This window comes from Chelmon rostratus, chromosome 13 (genome assembly GCF_017976325.1).
Source record: "Chelmon rostratus isolate fCheRos1 chromosome 13, fCheRos1.pri, whole genome shotgun sequence".
Lineage (NCBI taxonomy): Eukaryota > Metazoa > Chordata > Actinopteri > Chaetodontiformes > Chaetodontidae > Chelmon > Chelmon rostratus.
Window position 1 is genome coordinate 26322703 of NC_055670.1, and position 19555 is coordinate 26342257.

The 19555-nt window shown below is 44.2% G+C and overlaps 2 protein-coding genes across 2 annotated transcripts in view; one reads left to right on the forward strand and one right to left on the reverse strand.

The window, feature by feature from the left end:
• The first annotated feature begins 1242 nt into the window (after positions 1–1242).
• si:dkey-69o16.5 (uncharacterized protein LOC100149419 homolog) lies at positions 1243–6967 on the forward strand. Its single transcript, XM_041951248.1, has 8 exons — positions 1243–1643; positions 2124–2212; positions 2503–2577; positions 3610–3689; positions 3963–4136; positions 5156–5215; positions 6147–6229; positions 6341–6967. The coding sequence occupies exons 1-8, from the start codon at positions 1546–1548 to the stop codon at positions 6399–6401; spliced, it is 720 nt and encodes a 239-aa protein (XP_041807182.1). The 5' UTR covers positions 1243–1545; the 3' UTR covers positions 6402–6967.
• itgav (integrin, alpha V) overlaps positions 6670–19555 on the reverse strand; it is a 39487-nt gene continuing 26601 nt past the window's right edge. The window contains exons 24-32 of the mRNA XM_041951246.1: positions 18328–18407; positions 15381–15461; positions 15065–15170; positions 14804–14962; positions 14210–14341; positions 13763–13876; positions 12877–12984; positions 12138–12257; positions 6670–11214 (exon numbers count right to left, since the gene is read on the reverse strand). Coding sequence (XP_041807180.1) covers positions 11122–11214; positions 12138–12257; positions 12877–12984; positions 13763–13876; positions 14210–14341; positions 14804–14962; positions 15065–15170; positions 15381–15461; positions 18328–18407 — 993 coding nt within the window. The 3' untranslated portion in view covers positions 6670–11121. The remainder of the gene's footprint in view (positions 11215–12137; positions 12258–12876; positions 12985–13762; positions 13877–14209; positions 14342–14803; positions 14963–15064; positions 15171–15380; positions 15462–18327; positions 18408–19555) is intronic.

Genomic DNA, 19555 nt, shown 5'->3' on the forward strand with positions numbered 1-19555 from the left:
CTGTCATGTTTTTACAGCACAGATGAGTCACACTGAGAGCCAGAGAAGAGGCCTGAACCAGAGACACTGGGACCACTAACAGGTTTATTCCAGCTCATTAGTCCCATCATGCTGAAGCCTCGGTGATGAGCAGGAGGCCTTCAGGCACTCACGCTGCTCAAACTGCACGTTTCTCCTCTAAACTGTAACTCTGTGTTCCTCTCAGACCTCAGCACAACTTTAAAGTTCTTTTCCTCAGTATTTCCATTTTGTTCGACTTTATTTCCAGCTTCTGTCCTTCCCCTGCTGTCGGAAACGTCCTGCTGCCGCCTGGTGGCCACATGCTGCAACTCCAGTCAAATGACGGAACACGAAGCAGAACTCACGAGCCAAAACATTTTTCTGTCGATTTTCACCAAACTGATCCCACATGACACAAATAATCACAAACTGTGCATCAACACGTGAGACAGTTGAGAGGAAAATAAATTCATGTAGAAAGAATCAGTGTCGGGTGAAGGCAGAGGTTCACTGTTAATTCACTGTTTCAGACCGTTTCAGATTGTTTGTTCACTCATGCTTTAATATAATAAAGTTCCTATTCGAAATTGATATTAAAAACATGATTTACCAAAACATTAAAGTCTTTGCAGAACAGTAATTCAGCTTTTTGTTGTTAAAATGACAATAATATGTTGAAATTCATATTTCCTTATTACATTTATATCTATGATTTATTATTTTTCTGCTTTTATTCTGAAGGAAAGTTAATTTAGTTCCGTGGAGATGCCCTTCATAATAAAAGAATTAAATGAGTTGAAGTGTTTTGGTTTCAAATTTAGTTTTTAATAATAATGAGTTTCGAGCAGAGCTGCAGGAATATTTCGACACTTTGTTGTACACTAATGACGAACAGTCCAAAAATCAGAGATCTTTGGTTTCCTGTCGTAGAAGATAAAGAAAAGCAACATCGGAGGTGGAACAAGATATTTTCGTTTTTTTACTGGCAATTTGTTTTCTGTTGATGTTAACTAATGATTAATCATTATTGCTCTACTATATATCCACAGTTACATGTTTTAATTTAAACTACATTTGAAAAGTGCGAACAATTTAATTAACTATATTTTTGAAATATATTTTGATTAAAAAACCAAACATTTGACATATATTGTAATCTGTGCTGTAATTTCGTTTGGAGTTGTGATGATGCTTTTATTCTGACAGCATTGGGCCGGAAGTGCTAGTGTTGTTTCCGCTGTCGGAAGTGAAGCCGAACCGTGACTGATTTATTTAAAGATTTAGTTTCGGTCAAACTGAAAGTTTATCACAGTTTTCTTGTTCAGCTGAAGGAGACGAATGACCGCAGAAACGGTTTGTTTCTGTGGCCGAACGTGAGCAGCAGCAGGCGGGTTAACAAGGTAACATCGGCCGCTTTACAGACCGTCAGAGAGCTGCTGTCAGCACCGTCACAGGCGGACTGTGGACCTGGACCTCTGGACTCCGCAGCACTGAAACGTCCGCAGGTTTTCCTCAGACTGTCCGGCTGAGCTGAGGCTGACTGTGATGATGAAGAGGAGACTCCTGCTGGTGTCTAACTCCACGCTGCACGGCAGCGGGTACCTGGACCACTGCCAGCAGCAAATCTCACACTTCTTTGGAAAGTAAGTTCAGCTGCGTTCATTCGCTCCAACAGAAAGTCTACAAGGAGCGACTGACTGTGCGAAAGAAGTTCTCTTGTGCGAACTCCGTTCAAAAATCCTACAATTTAATATTTGTATAAGCATCAACAAACACACATTTCTCTGTGAACATGGTTAAAATCCTGTGTGAATCAGTAGTGGATTGGTAAAGTTCGGCTTACAAGCAGCAGCTTATTGATTATTTTAATTGAAAAAAATGGTCTGGAGTCACGTTGTCTAAGGCTGTAATAAAGGCTAAGCGATCATTAAAATGCAGAATTTTTCAGTGGAGTTTGGTGTGGAGAGAATGAGCATGTTTAACAGTCCTGTAGATGAATGCTATCTGTCAGCCTTTGATGTGTCATCAGATCAGACAATTTACAGCTGGACTCTGCTCTGGCCTGTAAAATGACCTTTGCCTCTTTATTATTCTAATGTCAGTTTGTGTTTTCTGTGTTTTAGAGATGTGAAGAGGGTTCTGTTCGTTCCTTATGCTCTCCATGACAGAGACGCCTACACCAAGACCGCCAGGGACAAGTTCCAGACTCTGGGTCCGTCCTGCTCGGTTCATTCTCTGCTCTATATTTTCCAGCTATTGTCTTTATGCTTTTCTGTGTATTTTGGTATTTTTTCTGTGGAGTTTTGGCATGTTCGCTTGAGTTGTTGCTAAATCTAAAGTAATTCACTATAATTGTGTTAAATTTAGATTTTCCAGAGAGGGGGTTGTACTAAAGCACCTCTCGCCGTAACACAGAGCAACAGATGACATTCAGGATGTTCACACAGGTGAATCGACTGCCTGATAACCTGCTCAGTGAGTGTGTTTCACATCGACCTGCAGGTTACGAGGTGGACGGCATCCACGAGGCCTCGGACCCCGTCGACGCCGTCCGGAAGGCTGAGGGCATTTTTATAGGTATGACCAACAGAGCAAGGCAGCGGGGATGTTGGGCGGATGGTTCGAATCCCTGCAGGCTCAAACTGAAAGACGCTCCGAGAAGCTGGAGAGACCCCAAACACCCGTCTGTGAATTCTGATGACTCTTTAACAGTAAAACAGAACAAACTCAGGACTCCCAGCGTGGAGATCATCATAACCAACCAACCAAACACAATGTCAACACACACAGACAAAACAAAGCTGGACGTGATGGACAGACAACATCAGAATCAGCTGTGGCCAAGTTTCTGTTCACATAAGAGAGGTTTGACTCCGGTTTGAAGCTGTTTTCAATGTTCAGTTTGAACAGAAACAGAAAAAGAAGCGGAACAAAGACAACAGAGTGAACAGATCTGACCCACACAGACAGGCAGCACATAAAGATGTGTATATAAATCTTTTTTTTCTGTTACACCATCCCTCCACCTTCCCTTCCTCCACCTTCCCTTCCTCCACCTTCCCTCCACCTTCCCTCCACCTTCCATCCCTCCACCTTCCATTCCTCCACCTTCCATCCCACCTTCCTTCCCTCCACCTTCCCTCCGCCTTCCATCCCTCCACCTTCCTTCCCTCCACCTTCCATCCCTCCACCTTCCATTCCTCCACCTTCCATCCCACCTTCCATCCCTCCACCTTCCCTCCGCCTTCCATCCCTCCACCTTCCTTCCCTCCACCTTCCATCCCTCCACCTTCCTTCCCTCTACCTTCCCTCCACCCTCTATCCCACCTTCCATCCCTCCACCTTCCCTCCACCTTCCATCCCTCCTTCCATCCCTCCACCTTCCATCCCTCCACCTTCCCTCCACCTTCCCTCCACCTTCCATCCCACCTTCCATCCCTCCACCTTCCTTCCCTCCACCTTCCATCCCTCCACCTTCCTTCCCTCCACCTTTCTTCCATCCCTCCACCTTCCATCCCTCCACCTTTCTTCCATCCCTCCACCTTCCATCCCTCCACCTTCCTTCGTTCAGCTGTAGTTCAGACTTTGACGGCAGTGTGTGCTTTGCAGGAGGAGGAAACACTTTCCGGCTGCTGAAGAGTCTCTATGACAACAAGGTGGTGTCAGAGATCAGGAGGAGAGTGCTGGAGGTGACACACACACACTCACACACTCACACACTCACACACACACGCACAAACACACGCACAAACACACACACACACACACACACACTCTCTGAAGCCCCGTCAGTGTTTATGTCGGACGATAAACTGAAGCTTGATTTCACTCAAACTTCGCTCGCTCACGTTGCTTCCTGTTGTTTTTTCCTTCCTTCCTCCCGCACCTCCTCTCCTTCCCCTCTCTCCTGCTTCCTTCTCCCCTCCTTCCCTCCGTCATTCCCTCCCTCATCTCTAATCCAGGACGGGGTCCCCTACATGGGCTCCAGCGCCGGCACCAACGTGGCCACCGTCAGCATCAACACCACCAACGACATGCCCATCGTCTACCCTCCGTCCTTCTCCGCCATCGGCCTCGTCCCCTTCAACATCAACCCGCACTACCTGGACGCCAACCCCAACAGCCGCCACATGGGGGTGAGTGACCGTAAAGAGGAGGGGGCTGCCTTTCATTCACAGCTGGACGACTGGAGGAGGACTGAGCAGGAGAGAAGCTGTCCATGAGGTCAGACGCAATATTCAGAGTTGATATCAGCTCCAACAAAGAACTGATAACAACGGCTGATAGCTCACTTTGATTGGTCGATTACCCAGCGTATCAGGTGAGCTTTTCTCACCCCTCAGGAACAAACGTCAGGCTGTGTCACAGTGAGGACTCAGGTGTACGCGCCTGGTCATCGCTGGTCGTTTCCTGAGTGAGGAAGTTAAGCAACATGTGAGGCTGTAAAAACTGCTGCTGTTAGCGAACAGAAAGGCAGCGTCAGCAGGCTGAGAGGCAGCTGCAGCTGCAGCACGCTTTAAACGTGCTGTTATATAATATAAACACTGCATATGAGCTGTCCCACAATCCTCTGCTGCTCTGTTCACTCAAATTTCCCAGAATGCTTTTCTTTAAAATCATCTCTGCACGTAAACATGATGATAACTGTGCTGAGGCGTTCTGTAATTAAGGCTGCTGCTAATAATTATTATATAAAACAGAAAACTGCATCAGAGATTATTATAAAAATACAGATTATTAATTAATTAATCAATCATCAAAATAGCTGCTGATTACTTTTCTGTCGATCAACAGGCATCAAATGAATTGACTAATCGTTTTAGCTCTAATTAGAGTGTTAAAAAAACAACCCGTGAAGACATTTTAATTTTAAAACACCTCGTTGGCGTGTTGTTGTGTTCTGTTAGTTTCCCAGCATGCTGCAGTGTTCAGTCCACACTGTGTGGTGTAGCATGGCGCCCTCTTGTGGTCGTTATAATAAGTTCATTACTATAAGATGTCTTCGGAAGGTGCTGCCCTGCACTCTGGGATTTTTAACACAGCCTTGCCTTGTATATCATCATTTTTCTGGTTTTCTGAATTCTAAGCTCGGTGCTGTTGTGACCACAGTCTGTTTGAATCTCGCTGATGTCGTCGTGTTGTTGTTCTTCTGCAGGAGACCAGAGAGCAGAGGATCACTCAGTACCACGAAGAACCTGATACTCCGTGTGTCCTGGTGAGACGGCCTTTATAACTCATCACTATAAGTCCTAATTTAGACTCGGGGGTTTCTCCATGTTTACCTGTTGGCCTGATAAATCCAGTATCACACTCTTGGTCTCTCTAACACAAATAATGTTTTTATTGTTCGCTTCCTTTTTGCCATTTTTAGATCATTGTTAAGCTACTGCCAATAAAACTCAACACTTCCTTCACAGCAGTTTCACAATAAAATGATTACAGTGGCTCAATGGACAGAATTCCTCGTTTTCCAGGTGTGATTTCATTGTGAAACATCTGCTTGAAGTGTAAAATGTCATCATTTCTGGTTTAACAACAGTTCACGGTAACTTGTTTTAGAGGCAGGCCTTTATTTCTTCTTGCCTCTGCAAGTATAATCAGTCGTATTTTAGTCCAAAGCGTTGTTTTGTTTTCCTGCATTATACTGCAATTTCAACACTTCCTTTTCAAATTAAAAGCCCACAAGCATTTCACTGGACAGAAACCCTTTGCCTCTGAACAAAGCTATTATTGTGAAACATTTGCAGCGCAGAACATGCTGTGGTAAACTCATTGAGTCTCTGATATGTTTAATTTGTACTGTTTTTATTCTTATTTATTTGATCTAATTCAGTTCGTCTTTACTTCCTCTGTTCTCATGCCTTTGACCTTTTTGTTCTTTTATCAGGTTATATTCTACCAGCCTTTATTTGTTTATGTCGAAGTCGCCCCCGGCCTTTATATGAGACCTGGCTTTTATTTGACCCTACTTGTTCTTTGAGGAATTCCAGTTTTCAGATTGGAAAATGAGGAGGGAGTTTTTTTTTTCTGTTAAACTACATTTCAGACTCGGCTTTGATATCATCACAGTTATTGTTTATTGACGTCGGTCCGTCTCGTCATAATCATGGAAAGAAGCTCATTAATGAAATGAACACTGTCCTCAGGGTCTGAGGGAGGGATCCATGCTGCTGGTGGAGGGGAACAAAGCCACACTACTGGGAACCACCAAGGCCAGACTCTTCACCCGGTGACTAACATGCACGCACACATGCACGCATTCACGCACGCACGCACGCACGCACGCATTCACGCACACACGCCAGTAACAGTCGTCCTGACGATGCTCGTGTGTTTTTAGGGGAAAGCCGTCAGTGGAGTACGACCCAGGCAGTGACCTCAGCTTCCTGCTGACACATTGACCAATCAGAGGGAAGCAGGACATGAAGGTCTCGTCTTTTCATGATTTTGTTCTGGGGGACAGAACTCAGTGGGTTGTTCTGGTCAAAACAAAATAAATATTTTAACAAGAACTCCATTGTGTCCCTGTGAAGCAGTTTTCTGTTAGCCAAAGGGGCCCCCGACCAAAGGGGCCATTCGCCTCACGTCTCAGGCAGAGCTGAGCTGCTGCAGAGATCTCATCAATCAGACTGACATCCGTCCACTAAAAAACACAAACACTAAAAAAAATGTGAACAAGTCAGTTTATTTCAGCTCAAAGGTGAAATCATCTCCTTATGAAATAGTTAATTTTTATTCTCTAGGTGAAAGAATACATACATCAAAAATAGTCCATATTTTCTCATGGCAGAAAGACAGACAGACAGACAGTGGTATTAAATATAAAACACAGTAAAAACCCCTCAAACAGACAGACGGACAGATGCAGGGCTGACTTCAAATCACTCTGTTCACGTTTGATTGTTTTCACTTTTTATAGTGTCGACGTTTCCAAACTTTTTGTAGAAATTCAGCTGTTTCTCTGTTCAATATTTCAATAAATGCAGCTTCTGTGAATATCTTTTTGCTGAGTTGAAGGTGAACTGACGTCAGTCCGGCTGAACAGCGAGTAAAAAGCTTTAAATCAGTGGAGTGTGAACCCTCAGAAACAGTGTGAACGTCGCCCTCGTCAGGTCAGGACCACCTGACCTCAGGTATGTCTCTGCTTTAACGGAGCTCTTCTCACGGCTGTGAAGTGGCCGGGACTCAGGAGGGTAAAGCTGATGTCACGAATTTCAGTGTACCAATAAGAATTTAGCATCAATCAAATCAAAAAGACGGAACAAATCTGTCAAATCACAGCGACAGAGAGTTTTTCAGAGTGTTCAGGTTTATTTATTCACGAATATTTGATGTTCTAAAGAAATACTTCAGTCTGGGAAATGCTCTTATTTGCTTCTGAGACTTAGATGAGAAGCCCGATACTCTTAATATGAAGCTAAAGCCAGCACATGGTTAGCTTAGCATAAAGACAAACTGGAGTCACTGCTGGCTGACTGGCAAGACTCGAGCAAATAATCCGACACGAGGCCGGCACACCACAACGTGCTGTTTTTGACACCCTTAGCACACGAGATATTAGCCAGGCTACCTGTTTACCCCTGATAGCAGTGTTATCAGTATGCTAAGCTAAGCTAACCGGCTGCTGGCTTCAAATTTAGTTTACAGACATGAGGTATGAATCTGAAGATCTAAGTCTCAGCAGGAGAGCGATAAAGTTTTATTTCTCAGAAGTATTCCTAAACTCTTCCATGATCACACTGAGCTGCAGAGATAATCAGCTGCAGCTTCAAAGGCCAATTTCCTCCATTAAAAACTCAACATCAGAGTTCATGTTTGACTGTGGAGACCATGAGCTCGTCAACAACTTGATGAGGGCAGTAGTGACCTCTAGTGGCAGCGCTGGATATTCAGAGTTATGACAAACTGAAAGCAGCCAATAAGACTCCAGTGAAAAAAGAAAGAAAAACTATGTTTACGAGCTAGCTAAAGTGTTCCTGCGGAGTTATTTCATCATGATTGTTAATTGGATTAATATATTTTTAAAATGATCATCAACCTTAAACATTAATTCATGATGCAAACCCAATATGGGTGAATTCACACGGTAGCAATGTTTTTTTTGTTGTTTTTTATATATATTCTCACTCACACACACACTCTCATATAAACATAATGTAGGACCTGCTGTCAGGCTACATCGTGTTTCTGTTCTCAGCAAAGCTGCCGGTCACGACTCTGAAATCTGAGGAAAAACAAGTCCATTCAAAAAATCCGACCAAGTGGACGAGCAAAGAAGCGTCAGTGCAGGAGGGAAAGTTCTACTTTTAACTGACCGCTCAGTAAGCCCCGCCCTCCTTAGTTACTGTTGCTAGCCATGTCAGTCACTCTGCTCTAACAAAGACCGCAGTTTGTAGTGATCACGTAACAGATAAAATAATGGATCTTTGATTTCTGACAGAAGTAGACAAAAGCACATTCTCATTTCTGGCCACATTTTGTTAGCTCTAGCTAGATAGCTAATTAAGCTAACGTTAGCTCAATGAGTTTGTTTGAAAACAGTCTCAGTCTGGTTGTTTAATGTTTGTAATGGAGTTATTTTAAGCCGAGAATGTTGTAAAATTGGTCTTAAATATACATCTACATAACATCACGCTAACAGACTGAAGCTAAAGCTAACAGGTTCCATCTGATATCATGCTAACAGACTGAAGCTAAAGCTAACAGGTTCCATCTGATATCATGCTAACAGACTGAAGCTAAAGCTAACAGGTTCCATCTGATATCATGCTAACAGACTGAAGCTAAAGCTAACAGTTTCCATCTGATATCATGCTAACAGACTGAAGCTAAAGCTGTTTTCAGTTGGAACAATCTCTTCTTGGATTTAATCTTTTAATCTGTTTTTTGTGTCTTTTGTCTTTCTTTTGTTTGTTTGTTGTGAAGCGCTTTGTGACGTCTCATCCATGAAGGTGTGATGTAAATACACTTTTCTTACTCATTTACAAGAGAAAAGTCTTTCAGGATGCAGACAAACTGATGTGTTCGGCAAACTCCGTACCGGGTAACGTTAGCCAGAGTTGCCAGAGTGTAAACGTTAGCTTAAACTCTGACAGCATCCAGGACCGACTTCCACACAGTGAGGAAGTACCACACAGTACATGTGCTAGTTGTTAACAGGGCTTTTTCTAAACCTATTAGCTAATACTGTATTATGCTAACTCAGTAATGTGCTAGCCAGACATGCTATGCTAATGATTGCATCTCATGTTAGAGCAGATAAACATAGTATTTATTTAATCACATACACATACTTTTTCCATGTTAGCTTCAGTATGCTAACAAATGCAAACACTGTTTGCGTAGCTATGATTGGGTATTGCTATTAAGGGGAGGGGTTTAGCTCACGGTCAGTTTCACAAGGCGATTGAGAAACTCGTCACTTGCATTGATTTTGCAACCAAACTCCTTGTTCTGAGCAACAAAGTAAACTTTAAAATGTCTTTCTTGAGTTGAAATGAACTGGACACTCTTTTGTTCTTATCATCATCGTTTGGTAGAAAATAAAAAAAAAACAGTGAAAACACCCACCAGCATCCCAAAGCAGAGCGGTACTGACTCATCAATGACCATTTCAAACCAGCTTCCCCACACACACAAAGCAGGAAGAAGAAAAAAGAATATATCAGGGTAAATATATTACTGTAACACTCCTCATCATCCCATTTCATCACAGACTAAACCACTTCAATCCAAACATGAAGACCTGATCGCAGCTAATCAGCCACATCTAACCCCCCCCACTGCTGACAGATTTCATATTGCTGCATTATTATTGCCGTCGTATCAAAAGGATAAAGACTCTGATTACTGCTGGTGCTCTGTTGGAGGACGTCACCTACCCACAATCCTCTGCTTCATCACCTCATTTGTATGTTTTATCCTTATTGCTACTCAGCTAAGCTAGCACTGTTTATTGTATATTTTCTAACTACACACTTTAAAAAATGATTCTTTTCTTGTTTAGTTGATACTGTGAGATTTTTAAATTGCCGTTCTGATTGTTATTATTAGTTACTTGGACCCCGGTGAGAATAGCGAGCACTTTTTGGAAGCTAAAGGAGATACTGTCACATTAGTCTGAGCTCAGACCGCCTCAGAGGTGGACCTGAAGCCAAACCACCACGGTCCTTTACAAGCTAGAGAGGTCAAACTACATGCGCTGTAGTTCACTGTTCTGTACGAATTCTTTTAGAAAACTGTGCTGTTGATCAGGGCCGGTTCAAAAATCACCAGAATTCATCAGCAGTTCTGGACTTTCTGGGCAACAAGCACCAACAGTTCATCAATCATTTTAGGATCCAACTAAAAATGTGCAAATTAAATAAAAGGCCAAACTCCGCAGTCTCTGGTGCAGACGGAAACCTCGTATCTCCAGAACAATTACACCATTGCCTCAGTAGCATGTTGGAACAAACAGACTGTCAAAGTTCTGACCCGTGAAGCATTCATGGTCATTACCTTAAAGGACTAGTTCAACATTTAACTCTAATTTATATTAATTCTAATGTCATTTATTAGCTCATGAAACGCTACACGAAAAGTGTAAAGACGTTGTGTGCTGAACTCGTCACCTCGAGAACTGAAGAAGAGTCCAGCACAAAACCACCTGTAAAACACTGAACTGTCATTTTTTAATATGTTTTTTTTACTGATTAAACAAATGAGATTTAAAGTGTTAATCTGAGAGCCTTAGAGGTGCTGGTAGGTGGGTCTGGCTAGCTTCAGACAAAGCCAGGCTAGCTTTTTTTATGCTAAGCTAACTGGCTGCTGGCTGTAGCTTCATATTTACTGTACAGTAATGAAAGTGGAGTCAATCTGAACATTAAATCAGTGAATAAATGTTGAACTGCTCCTTTAACTGTCGGGCGTTCATTGCTGAGCTTCGAGGGTTTCATCTGGGACCAGTGCTGCCCAGCGGGAGCTTCTCTTTTGGCACAAACACAACATGACCAGTAAAAACTCATAAAGCAGTACCATTATCAGCCACTCATCAGTGAATACAGTGAAATTCTCTCAACGGCCATTTTACCCTGAATTTTTCAGTCCAAACAGAAGGGGGCGCTCCTTGCAGTTTGGCCTCTAGGCATCAGTGTTGCCGTTCTCCTCCGGCTGCAGCTGCTCCTTCTCAGTGCAGTCCTCCTGTGGGGGCCGGACCCGCTTAAAGAAACCCAACTGAGGAGAAGCAGAAGAAGAAGAAGAGGGGAGAAAGACATTTTGTTCATTCACCACATTCACTGAAACGTCAGCTGCAGTAAAAACAACATCATCACTTCGTTCTGTGAATACTTCAACGAGTTCTTCATGACGGATCAGAACCAGATCTAAATCATCTCTTATTTTCCACACGTTCCTCGTCCTAGAGCCTACATAACCCACAATGCAACTCTGTGACTCTGTGGTTGCATCTGCAGTCTTTTACTCAGTGGTCTGCTGGGGCTGTGGAAGCTCCAAGAGGGACAGAAAGAGACTGAACACACTGGTCCTGGACACCACTGAGGATGGAGTTGAGAGGAGGATGTTAGCCAAGCTGACATCCATTATTGACAACCCCTCCCACCCCCTGCATGACACAGTGGGGGCCCTCAGATTACTAAAGCCTAAGTTATCTTATTTTATCAACTCGACCGCCAACAGGTGTGTGGCAGATTCAGGTGTGTTTTGCTAGTAGCAGCTAATGTAGCCTAGAGCCTCTAGCCTGAAAATAAATGAATGTAATGCAGACAGGTTGTGCTTTAACGCAGTAAATATCTGTGCTGAATGAGAACCAGTCATCGACAGGTAAGAACAGGATGTAGACAGGTGATGCACAAATCCACTGTGATGGTCTGACAGCTTGTAAACAGCATGAAAATAAATATACATGTACAGTATACTGTGATATATATAAAGAGTAAAGTGACAATAATGAGCTCCAGAGTGCAACAGTTTTATGGTCTGCAGGATGAAGATGTGCACTGCTTTGCACAGCTCCCCCTGCAGACACTGAAGGAGTACTACAGCGCTGTACTGCACTGCACACACTGCTGGAGGATCAGCTCAGTTAGTTTAACACAGCGCTCAGATGGACCAGCGTGCACGGATTGTTTGTTTCTCACCTTGTACATGATGAAGATGAGCAGCGCCAGCAGCAGCAGACCCGCCAGCACAGCCAGAGCCACCACCCAACCTGGGACCGGCCGAGGAGGCTCCGCCACCCACACCACCGACACACTCACCTGAAAACACACACTCACCATTTAAAAACCGTCTACACCAACGACAGAGCAGAATGAATTCTACATGAAACGCAGGACAGGAAGAAGAGGACTGTTCAGGGTCGCCTTCAGCCTGATGAGGTCATCATGATGTAGAAAGCTAAGCTGATTGGTTCCTGAGGTTTGTGGTGTATGAAAGTGACCGTCATTGGTCCACAGCAGTTCAAAGTGCTCAGCCGTGGAGTCGGCTGCTTACTTCACTCCTGATGTGTCTAATAATGTATAAAATCATCCCATGAACACGGTAACAAGGTTAAAAACCTGACCGTTACTGGCCGCTTGTTTTTTCTGGTGTCCAGGATGAGCGTCCAATCATCTTAAAACGACCATCGTTTAGAAATGATAAACTGGAAATATTTCTAGATTTAATCCTCATGAGCCAATCAACTGATCACGGTGATTACACCTTTAAAACTCTGTGGCACCGCCCACTCAGGTTTAATTCAACCAGTCACATCGTTCCTGGCTCGAGAGCAGCTGTGGCGTTGAGAAACGTTTGTAGAGACGGATGTTCAAACAGCGCCACCACCAGCCTGCTGGATCATGTTTCTGCTGTATGCTGATGACTGCCTGCTCTTACAGTTGTACTATTGGACGGCAGCTCCGACACCAGGTTCTTGTACGGCATCTCGATGACACTGAAGGAGGCTGTAGATCGAACCACATACGATCGATTCTGATTCTCAGTCTGAAACAAAAACAACAACAAATAATCAGTCACATGACAAAGCTCGCATCCATCAATCCAGCCGCAGAGAGCAAACCATGACCAAACATGTGAGAACAGTAAATAAATGGCAGCTGTCACAGGACGCCGGCGCAGTCTGACACTGACCGCCGCCTCAGGCAAGAATCCAGACGTTTTTTTTTGGCTTAAACTGGCGCTCCATGTCATCACTTCCTGTTTGTTGATGTCCAGACAACGATCACTGGATCACGCAATGATTGTGCAAGTCAGACGTGCTTTTTGAAGGATTTCTAGGTCAGTTTATGGACTTTTATTTGTCATCCGTACAAAAACAAGTTGGTTAGGGACAGTGGCGTGCACGGGGGGGCCGCCCCCCCTCGAGGCCCAGTTTTTGAAAAACACGCGCTAAAGTGCCCTCTTCAGTGGCGAGGATGCGCTATATGTGCCCCTTTTTTCCTTTTCGCCCCTGCCCTTCAAAAAGTCTGTGCACGCCACTGGTTAGGGAGCAGTTGCCAAGCAACCAGCACAGACTCCAAGAAGTTATTGGTCCAAGCTGAGAAATAGTCTTGTCGTGGCCAAAATGTTTTATCAGATTCTGTTTTATAAATTCATTATTTCACCAGATTCTTTATTTTTACGTTTTGTGTGTTTGAATTAATAAAAGTGAAACGAGGTCGAGATCGTTTTACAAGTGGTTCATCATACAGGTATGATATCCTGATGTATCTGAGCTGGAAAAAATGATTTTTAACGCTGACACAGCTGTTTGTTTGTTTACCCTGAGGAAGTTGTTGACAGCCAGTCGGGAGTAGATGAAGAGGATGGCGTTCTTCCTCCTCTCCAGACGACCGACCTGACATCTCAGCCGCAGACACTCTGCTGTGGTGCAGTCCTACACACACACACATGCACGCACACGCATACACACATACACACACTAGCATGTTAGCTGTGTATCATATGTCACAGATGAAAAGTCCAGACTTTTAATCATGTCAGAAAAACAGGCTGAATGATGCTGAACTTTAGTGTTTGACATATTTCACAGGACAGTAATCTCAATAAATAACTTTATTTTACCAAACCCATCTGATTTCCTGGTCTCTAGAGAGCTGGATCACATCACAAAGGATGAATTAAATCTACAGGTTCTGTGTGTGTGTGTGTGTGTGCGTGTGTGTGTGTGTGTGTGCGTGTGTGCGTGTGTGTGTGCGTGTGTGTGTACCAGTGTCTGCAGGTCACTCTGTGTGTCTCTTGATTCCAGGTCTCTCTTGCGGACGTGGTTTCGGTTTCGTCCCTCCGTCTCTCGCTCTCTGGGTGGAACCCCGCTGGTGTTCTTCGCTGAGGACAACGGGTTCTAGCACACACACACACATTTTCTTCACTTTAGGTGTTCCCACAAACACAGCTCAGGACTTTAAATAGTAACAGAGTATTTTTGGATGTAGAGTGTGTTTAACATTGGTTGTCTTTCATATTTACATGTGTGTCTGTGTCTCTATCTCTGTGTCTGTGTCTGTCTGTGTGTGTCTGTCTCTGTGTCTGTGTGTCTCTCTCTCTGTGTCTCTGTCTCTGTGTGTCTGTCTGTCTCTCTCTGTGTTTCTGTGTCTGTGTCTTTGTCTCTGTGTGTCTCTGTCTCTCTGTGTGTCTGTCTGTCTCTCTCTGTGTCTCTGTCTCTGTGTGTCTCTGTCTCTGTGTCTGTGTGTCTCTCTCTCTGTGTCTCTGTCTCTGTGTGTCTCTCTCTGTGTTTCTGTGTCTGTGTCTTTGTCTCTGTGTGTCTCTGTGTCTCTGTGTGTGTGTCTCTGTGCGTGGTCCTCACGGAGACATTGAGTGGGTTGATCTCCATGTCGGTGGTGCAGTTGATGGGTCCCTCGGTCTCGTAGCTGGTGATGTAGAGCAGCGAGCCGTTCTTAAACTGGTACGGCCATTCGACCTCCAGCGCCGCCTTACTGAAGGTACTGGGCCCGTTGTTCAGGAGCTGAGAGGACGACGAGTCACTCGCTAATGATCACTGCTACAACAACAACAACACTAATAACAACAAGTGTGTGTGTGTGTGTGTGTGTGTGTGTGTGTGTACCTCGTAGACATGAACTATCTGTGGTCCGATGTCGTCTCCGACAACAGGAGGTTCTTTCGGTTTCCAGTTGGCGATTGGAAGCAGTACCTGGCCAGGAGACGACGTCCTTGGAGGACAACACCCAAGGACAAAAGACAGACAGACACACATTTCAGATTAAAGACCAGTTAACTGTCCAGTTGCTGGTTTTTGGGTCAGTGGTCATGGTTATAGTTAGGATGAGTCTCCAGGAGATGAATGTAAGTCTATGTAATGTCCCCAGGAGTGACCTCAGTAAACCTGGGTGTATGTGTGTGTGTGTGTGTGTGTGTGTTACCCTCTGATGGAGACTTTAGCGAGGACGGCCAGCTTGGTGACGCTGGAGACTCGAGGACTGGTGTTGTTGAACTGGTTCGAGCTGAAACACAGAGAGCGAACACAAACAGAAAGTTTAAACAGGTTTCCGTTGCTGCGATGCCGGAAGCAGCCACAGGGTGGTGCTGCTGCCTTTGACCTGACAAACAGAAGAGTTACTGAGGTCACCCATGACTTCCTGTTAGACAGCGGCGTTCAGAGTATTCAGATCCGAGTAAAAGCACCAACTCATGGCTGTTAAAATCCTGTAGCAGTATTTTCAGCTTCATGCAGTTAAAGTACAGCAGTACTCTCAGCTTTGTGCAGTAACAGTACAGTCTCAGCTTCGTGCAGTAAAAGTACAGCAGTGTTCTTAGCTTCATGCAGTTAAAGTAGAGCAGTACTGACAACTTCATGCAGTTAAAGTACAGCAGTATTCTTAGCTTCTTTCAGTTAAAGTACAACAGTACTCTCAGCTTCGTGCAAAGTACAGCAGTATTCTCAGCTTCGTGCAGTAAAAGTACAGCAGTATTCTCAGCTTCCTGCAGTAAAAGTACAGCAGTACTCTCAGCTTCATGCAGTAAAAGTACAGCAGTATTCTTAGTTTCATGCAGTTAAAGTACAGCAGTATTCTCAGCTTCATGCAGTTAAAGTACAGCAGTATTCTCAGCTTCGTGCAGTAAAAGTACAGCAGTACTCTCAGCTTCGTGCAGTAAAAGTACAGCAGTATTCTCAGCTTCGTGCAGTAAAAGTATAGCAGTACTCTCAGCTTCGTGCAGTAAAAGTACAGCAGTATTCTCAGCTTTGTGCAGTAAAAGTACAGCAGTACTCTCAGCTTCGTGCAGTAAAAGTACAGCAGTATTCTCGGCTTCGTGCAGTAAAAGTACAGCAGTATTCTCGGCTTCCTGCAGTAAAAGTACAGCAGTATTTTCAGCTTCATGCAGTTAAAGTACAGCAGTACTCTCAGCTTTGTGCAGTAACAGTACAGTCTCAGCTTCGTGCAGTAAAAGTACAGCAGTGTTCTTAGCTTCATGCAGTTAAAGTAGAGCAGTACTGTCAACTTCATGCAGTTAAAGTACAGCAGTATTCTTAGCTTCTTTCAGTTAAAGTACAACAGTACTCTCAGCTTCGTGCAAAGTACAGCAGTATTCTCAGCTTCGTGCAGTAAAAGTACAGCAGTATTCTCAGCTTCCTGCAGTAAAAGTACAGCAGTACTCTCAGCTTCATGCAGTAAAAGTACAGCAGTATTCTTAGTTTCATGCAGTTAAAGTACAGCAGTATTCTCAGCTTCATGCAGTTAAAGTACAGCAGTATTCTCAGCTTCGTGCAGTAAAAGTACAGCAGTACTCTCAGCTTCGTGCAGTAAAAGTACAGCAGTATTCTCAGCTTCGTGCAGTAAAAGTACAGCAGTACTCTCAGCTTCGTGCAGTAAAAGTACAGCAGTATTCTCAGCTTTGTGCAGTAAAAGTACAGCAGTACTCTCAGCTTCGTGCAGTAAAAGTACAGCAGTATTCTCGGCTTCGTGCAGTAAAAGTACAGCAGTATTCTCGGCTTCCTGCAGTAAAAGTACAGCAGTATTCTCAGCTTCCTGCAGTAAAAGTACAGCAGTATTCTCAGCTTTCTGCAGTAAAAGTACAGCAGTATTCTCGGCTTCCTGCAGTAAAAGTACAGCAGTATTCTCGGCTTCCTGCAGTAAAAGTACAGCAGTATTCTCAGCTTCCTGCAGTAAAAGTACAGCAGTATTGTAAAACCAGCGCTCTCTTCTCTAATTCTCGTCTTTTCTGTGTCAGCATCACTTGAAGCTGGACCTCTTTGGGTTCTGGACTGATATCAGATCCGTATTAAACGATGGATTGATGGATCTGTGATCCGCGTCACAGAACAACGACTCAGGTGTCAGAATGTGTTTGTTCATCAAACTTCATGAGAGCATCTCTTCTAAAAACCATCCTGGCTGCTGAAAACACATTTCACAGAGAAGAAGCTGAGCTGTCAGACTGTGACCGAAGGCAACTGAACCCTGTCATTAGCATACCTCTCTCTCTACCCCCCGCCCCCGCTGGAACCAGACCACATTCACACAGCCAACACTGACTGTTGTCGTCTGTGCTCCAGTTTCAGGGTTTTTGTCATTGAAATGAGCGTCAGGAGAAAAGCTGCTCCGCTTTAACGAATGCTGATGTGACGACCGGGCCGCTGACAGGCCTCTTCAGTCCAGCCCATCATCTACATACTCTGCTCTGATTGGACGGACATTTTCCCAAATCTTTCATAAAGTTCACTGTTTGTCATCTGACACAAGAAGAAGAGCTGCAGCAGAGCCAGCTGCTGGCTCACATCCATGTCCACATCCACACAAACGCTGATACAACTCATGAGATCAACAGAAAAACAACGTCAAAATACAATAAATACTGAATTCAGTCGCAGATCCAAGCCTCCAAAGTGCAAGTGCTGCGAGCTAGCCTGCAGCTAACAGCTGTACAAACAGCTGAACCATCTTTCAGAAAGCTGCGTTCAGAAACATCGCGTTAAAAACAAACAGCCTCCTCACACATTTCAATGAGAGTGCTGACTCAGCAGGCAGAGCTGGGTCCTCTGACATCATCTGGCATGGGCCAATCAAATGCGTGAATACGTCTAACAACGATGGCATATTTGTGCCGTTCACTCAGAGATTGTGGTGACTTTCCTGAACTGTAAAATCTGTGAGTCCTACAAATAAATGTCATCGTCTCTATTAAACATAAAACAACTGTGATACTGAAGAAAACTTCAAAACGTGAGGGTTCTGCAGGTATAAACATGTGTTCTGTGATTTCTGAGCAGACTGGATTATTCATGACACAATGAGCCACACTGGATCTTAAAATATGTGTTTCATGTCTGTGTGTTCAGATCTGACTCAGTGATTCATGACCAGACTGTACCTGACGATCTGCAGGTCAAACTTCACTGAGGTGTCCTCCTCCGACAGCTGGTGCACGCTGAACCGCAACTCTGCCAGCACCTGCCCAATCACGGCACAGGAGGAGGCAGCGAAGGACCAATCAGGAAGCAGGAAGAGACAGAAGAGATGTTAGAGCCAGGGGACAGGACACATTGCTGTCCACGCTGAGAGACCGGACTTTAGCTTTGAGCTACAGGCAGCGTTTGACTGGTTTTATATTCAGTGACGGATGAACGTGTGATGAACATCAGACAGCAGCCGTCTGAGCTCCCCAGAGGCTCGTTTCCTCTGACGGACCGTCGTGTTGGCGTTACATCCTCCATAAACTGCAGCAGCACACACGCTGCTGATTCAGGCGTGCACGGAGCTGCAGCTGGACGCTCTGAACAGGCTAACCATGAAGAAGCTAACATTAACTGAGCACAGAGCAGATGAGATGCTCAGTGTTGGCACACGTGGCCCCGAGGATCGCTCGCTATTTCACCACATTTTATTATTAATGTTGAAGAAGTCCTTGTTCCTGCAGGCAGAAAGTGAAAAATGCTCGTTTAGTTTTGCCTTTTTGTACAAATACCTGCTTCAAACTGTCCACACTGCATTGGTCATTTAACGTCTTATAAAAGTTGTTTTTTTTCTACTTTTTATTTGTATTTTCAGAATACAAACACAACAAAACATGACAAAAAGAATATGGGGGGGGCACTCTCATTTTGATAAAAATCCAAATTATTACGTGTCTTATGATGAATAATCCATCATCATAAGACTTTGCTTTGTTTCTTAAGCAGTGAGTCAGTTTTTCCATAGAAAGAATCTCCTCTACTAATTCCAGCCAGTTTGTTAGTGTAGGGGGGGGGGGGTCGCTTTTCAGCCACTTTCTGGTGATGGTCTTGCTCGCCAATATCAGAATTTTAAACAAGTAGACGTCCTTCGTATGAGTAATACCTTCCGGGATCAAGCCTAAATACACCATCCGTGGGTCTTTAGGAATCTTACAACCAAAGATCTCATCAATATTCTGCATAACTTTGTCCCAAAAAGGTCGCATCCTTGTACAGAGCCAAAAGTACCGAAAAATACCGAGTTCTAGTTCCCATTTGGCTCTGACACAGAATGAGTTGCAGCCTTTCTGTTTCCGTAGACTCTTGTACAATTTGGTTACCTCGAGGGGGTATTCTTGAATGCACCAGTCAGAGTCCCGGTCACTT

Excerpts from the sequence above, each read along its gene's own strand:
- si:dkey-69o16.5 (XM_041951248.1), top strand. The coding sequence starts at position 1,546 with ATGATGAAGAGGAGACTCCTGCTGGTGTCTAACTCCACGCTGCACGGC. Across the intron at positions 2,213-2,502 it reads GGACAAGTTCCAGACTCTGG|GTTACGAGGTGGACGGCATC; the intron begins GTCCGTCCTGCT and ends ATCGACCTGCAG. Across the intron at positions 2,578-3,609 it reads GGCTGAGGGCATTTTTATAG|GAGGAGGAAACACTTTCCGG; the intron begins GTATGACCAACA and ends TGTGCTTTGCAG.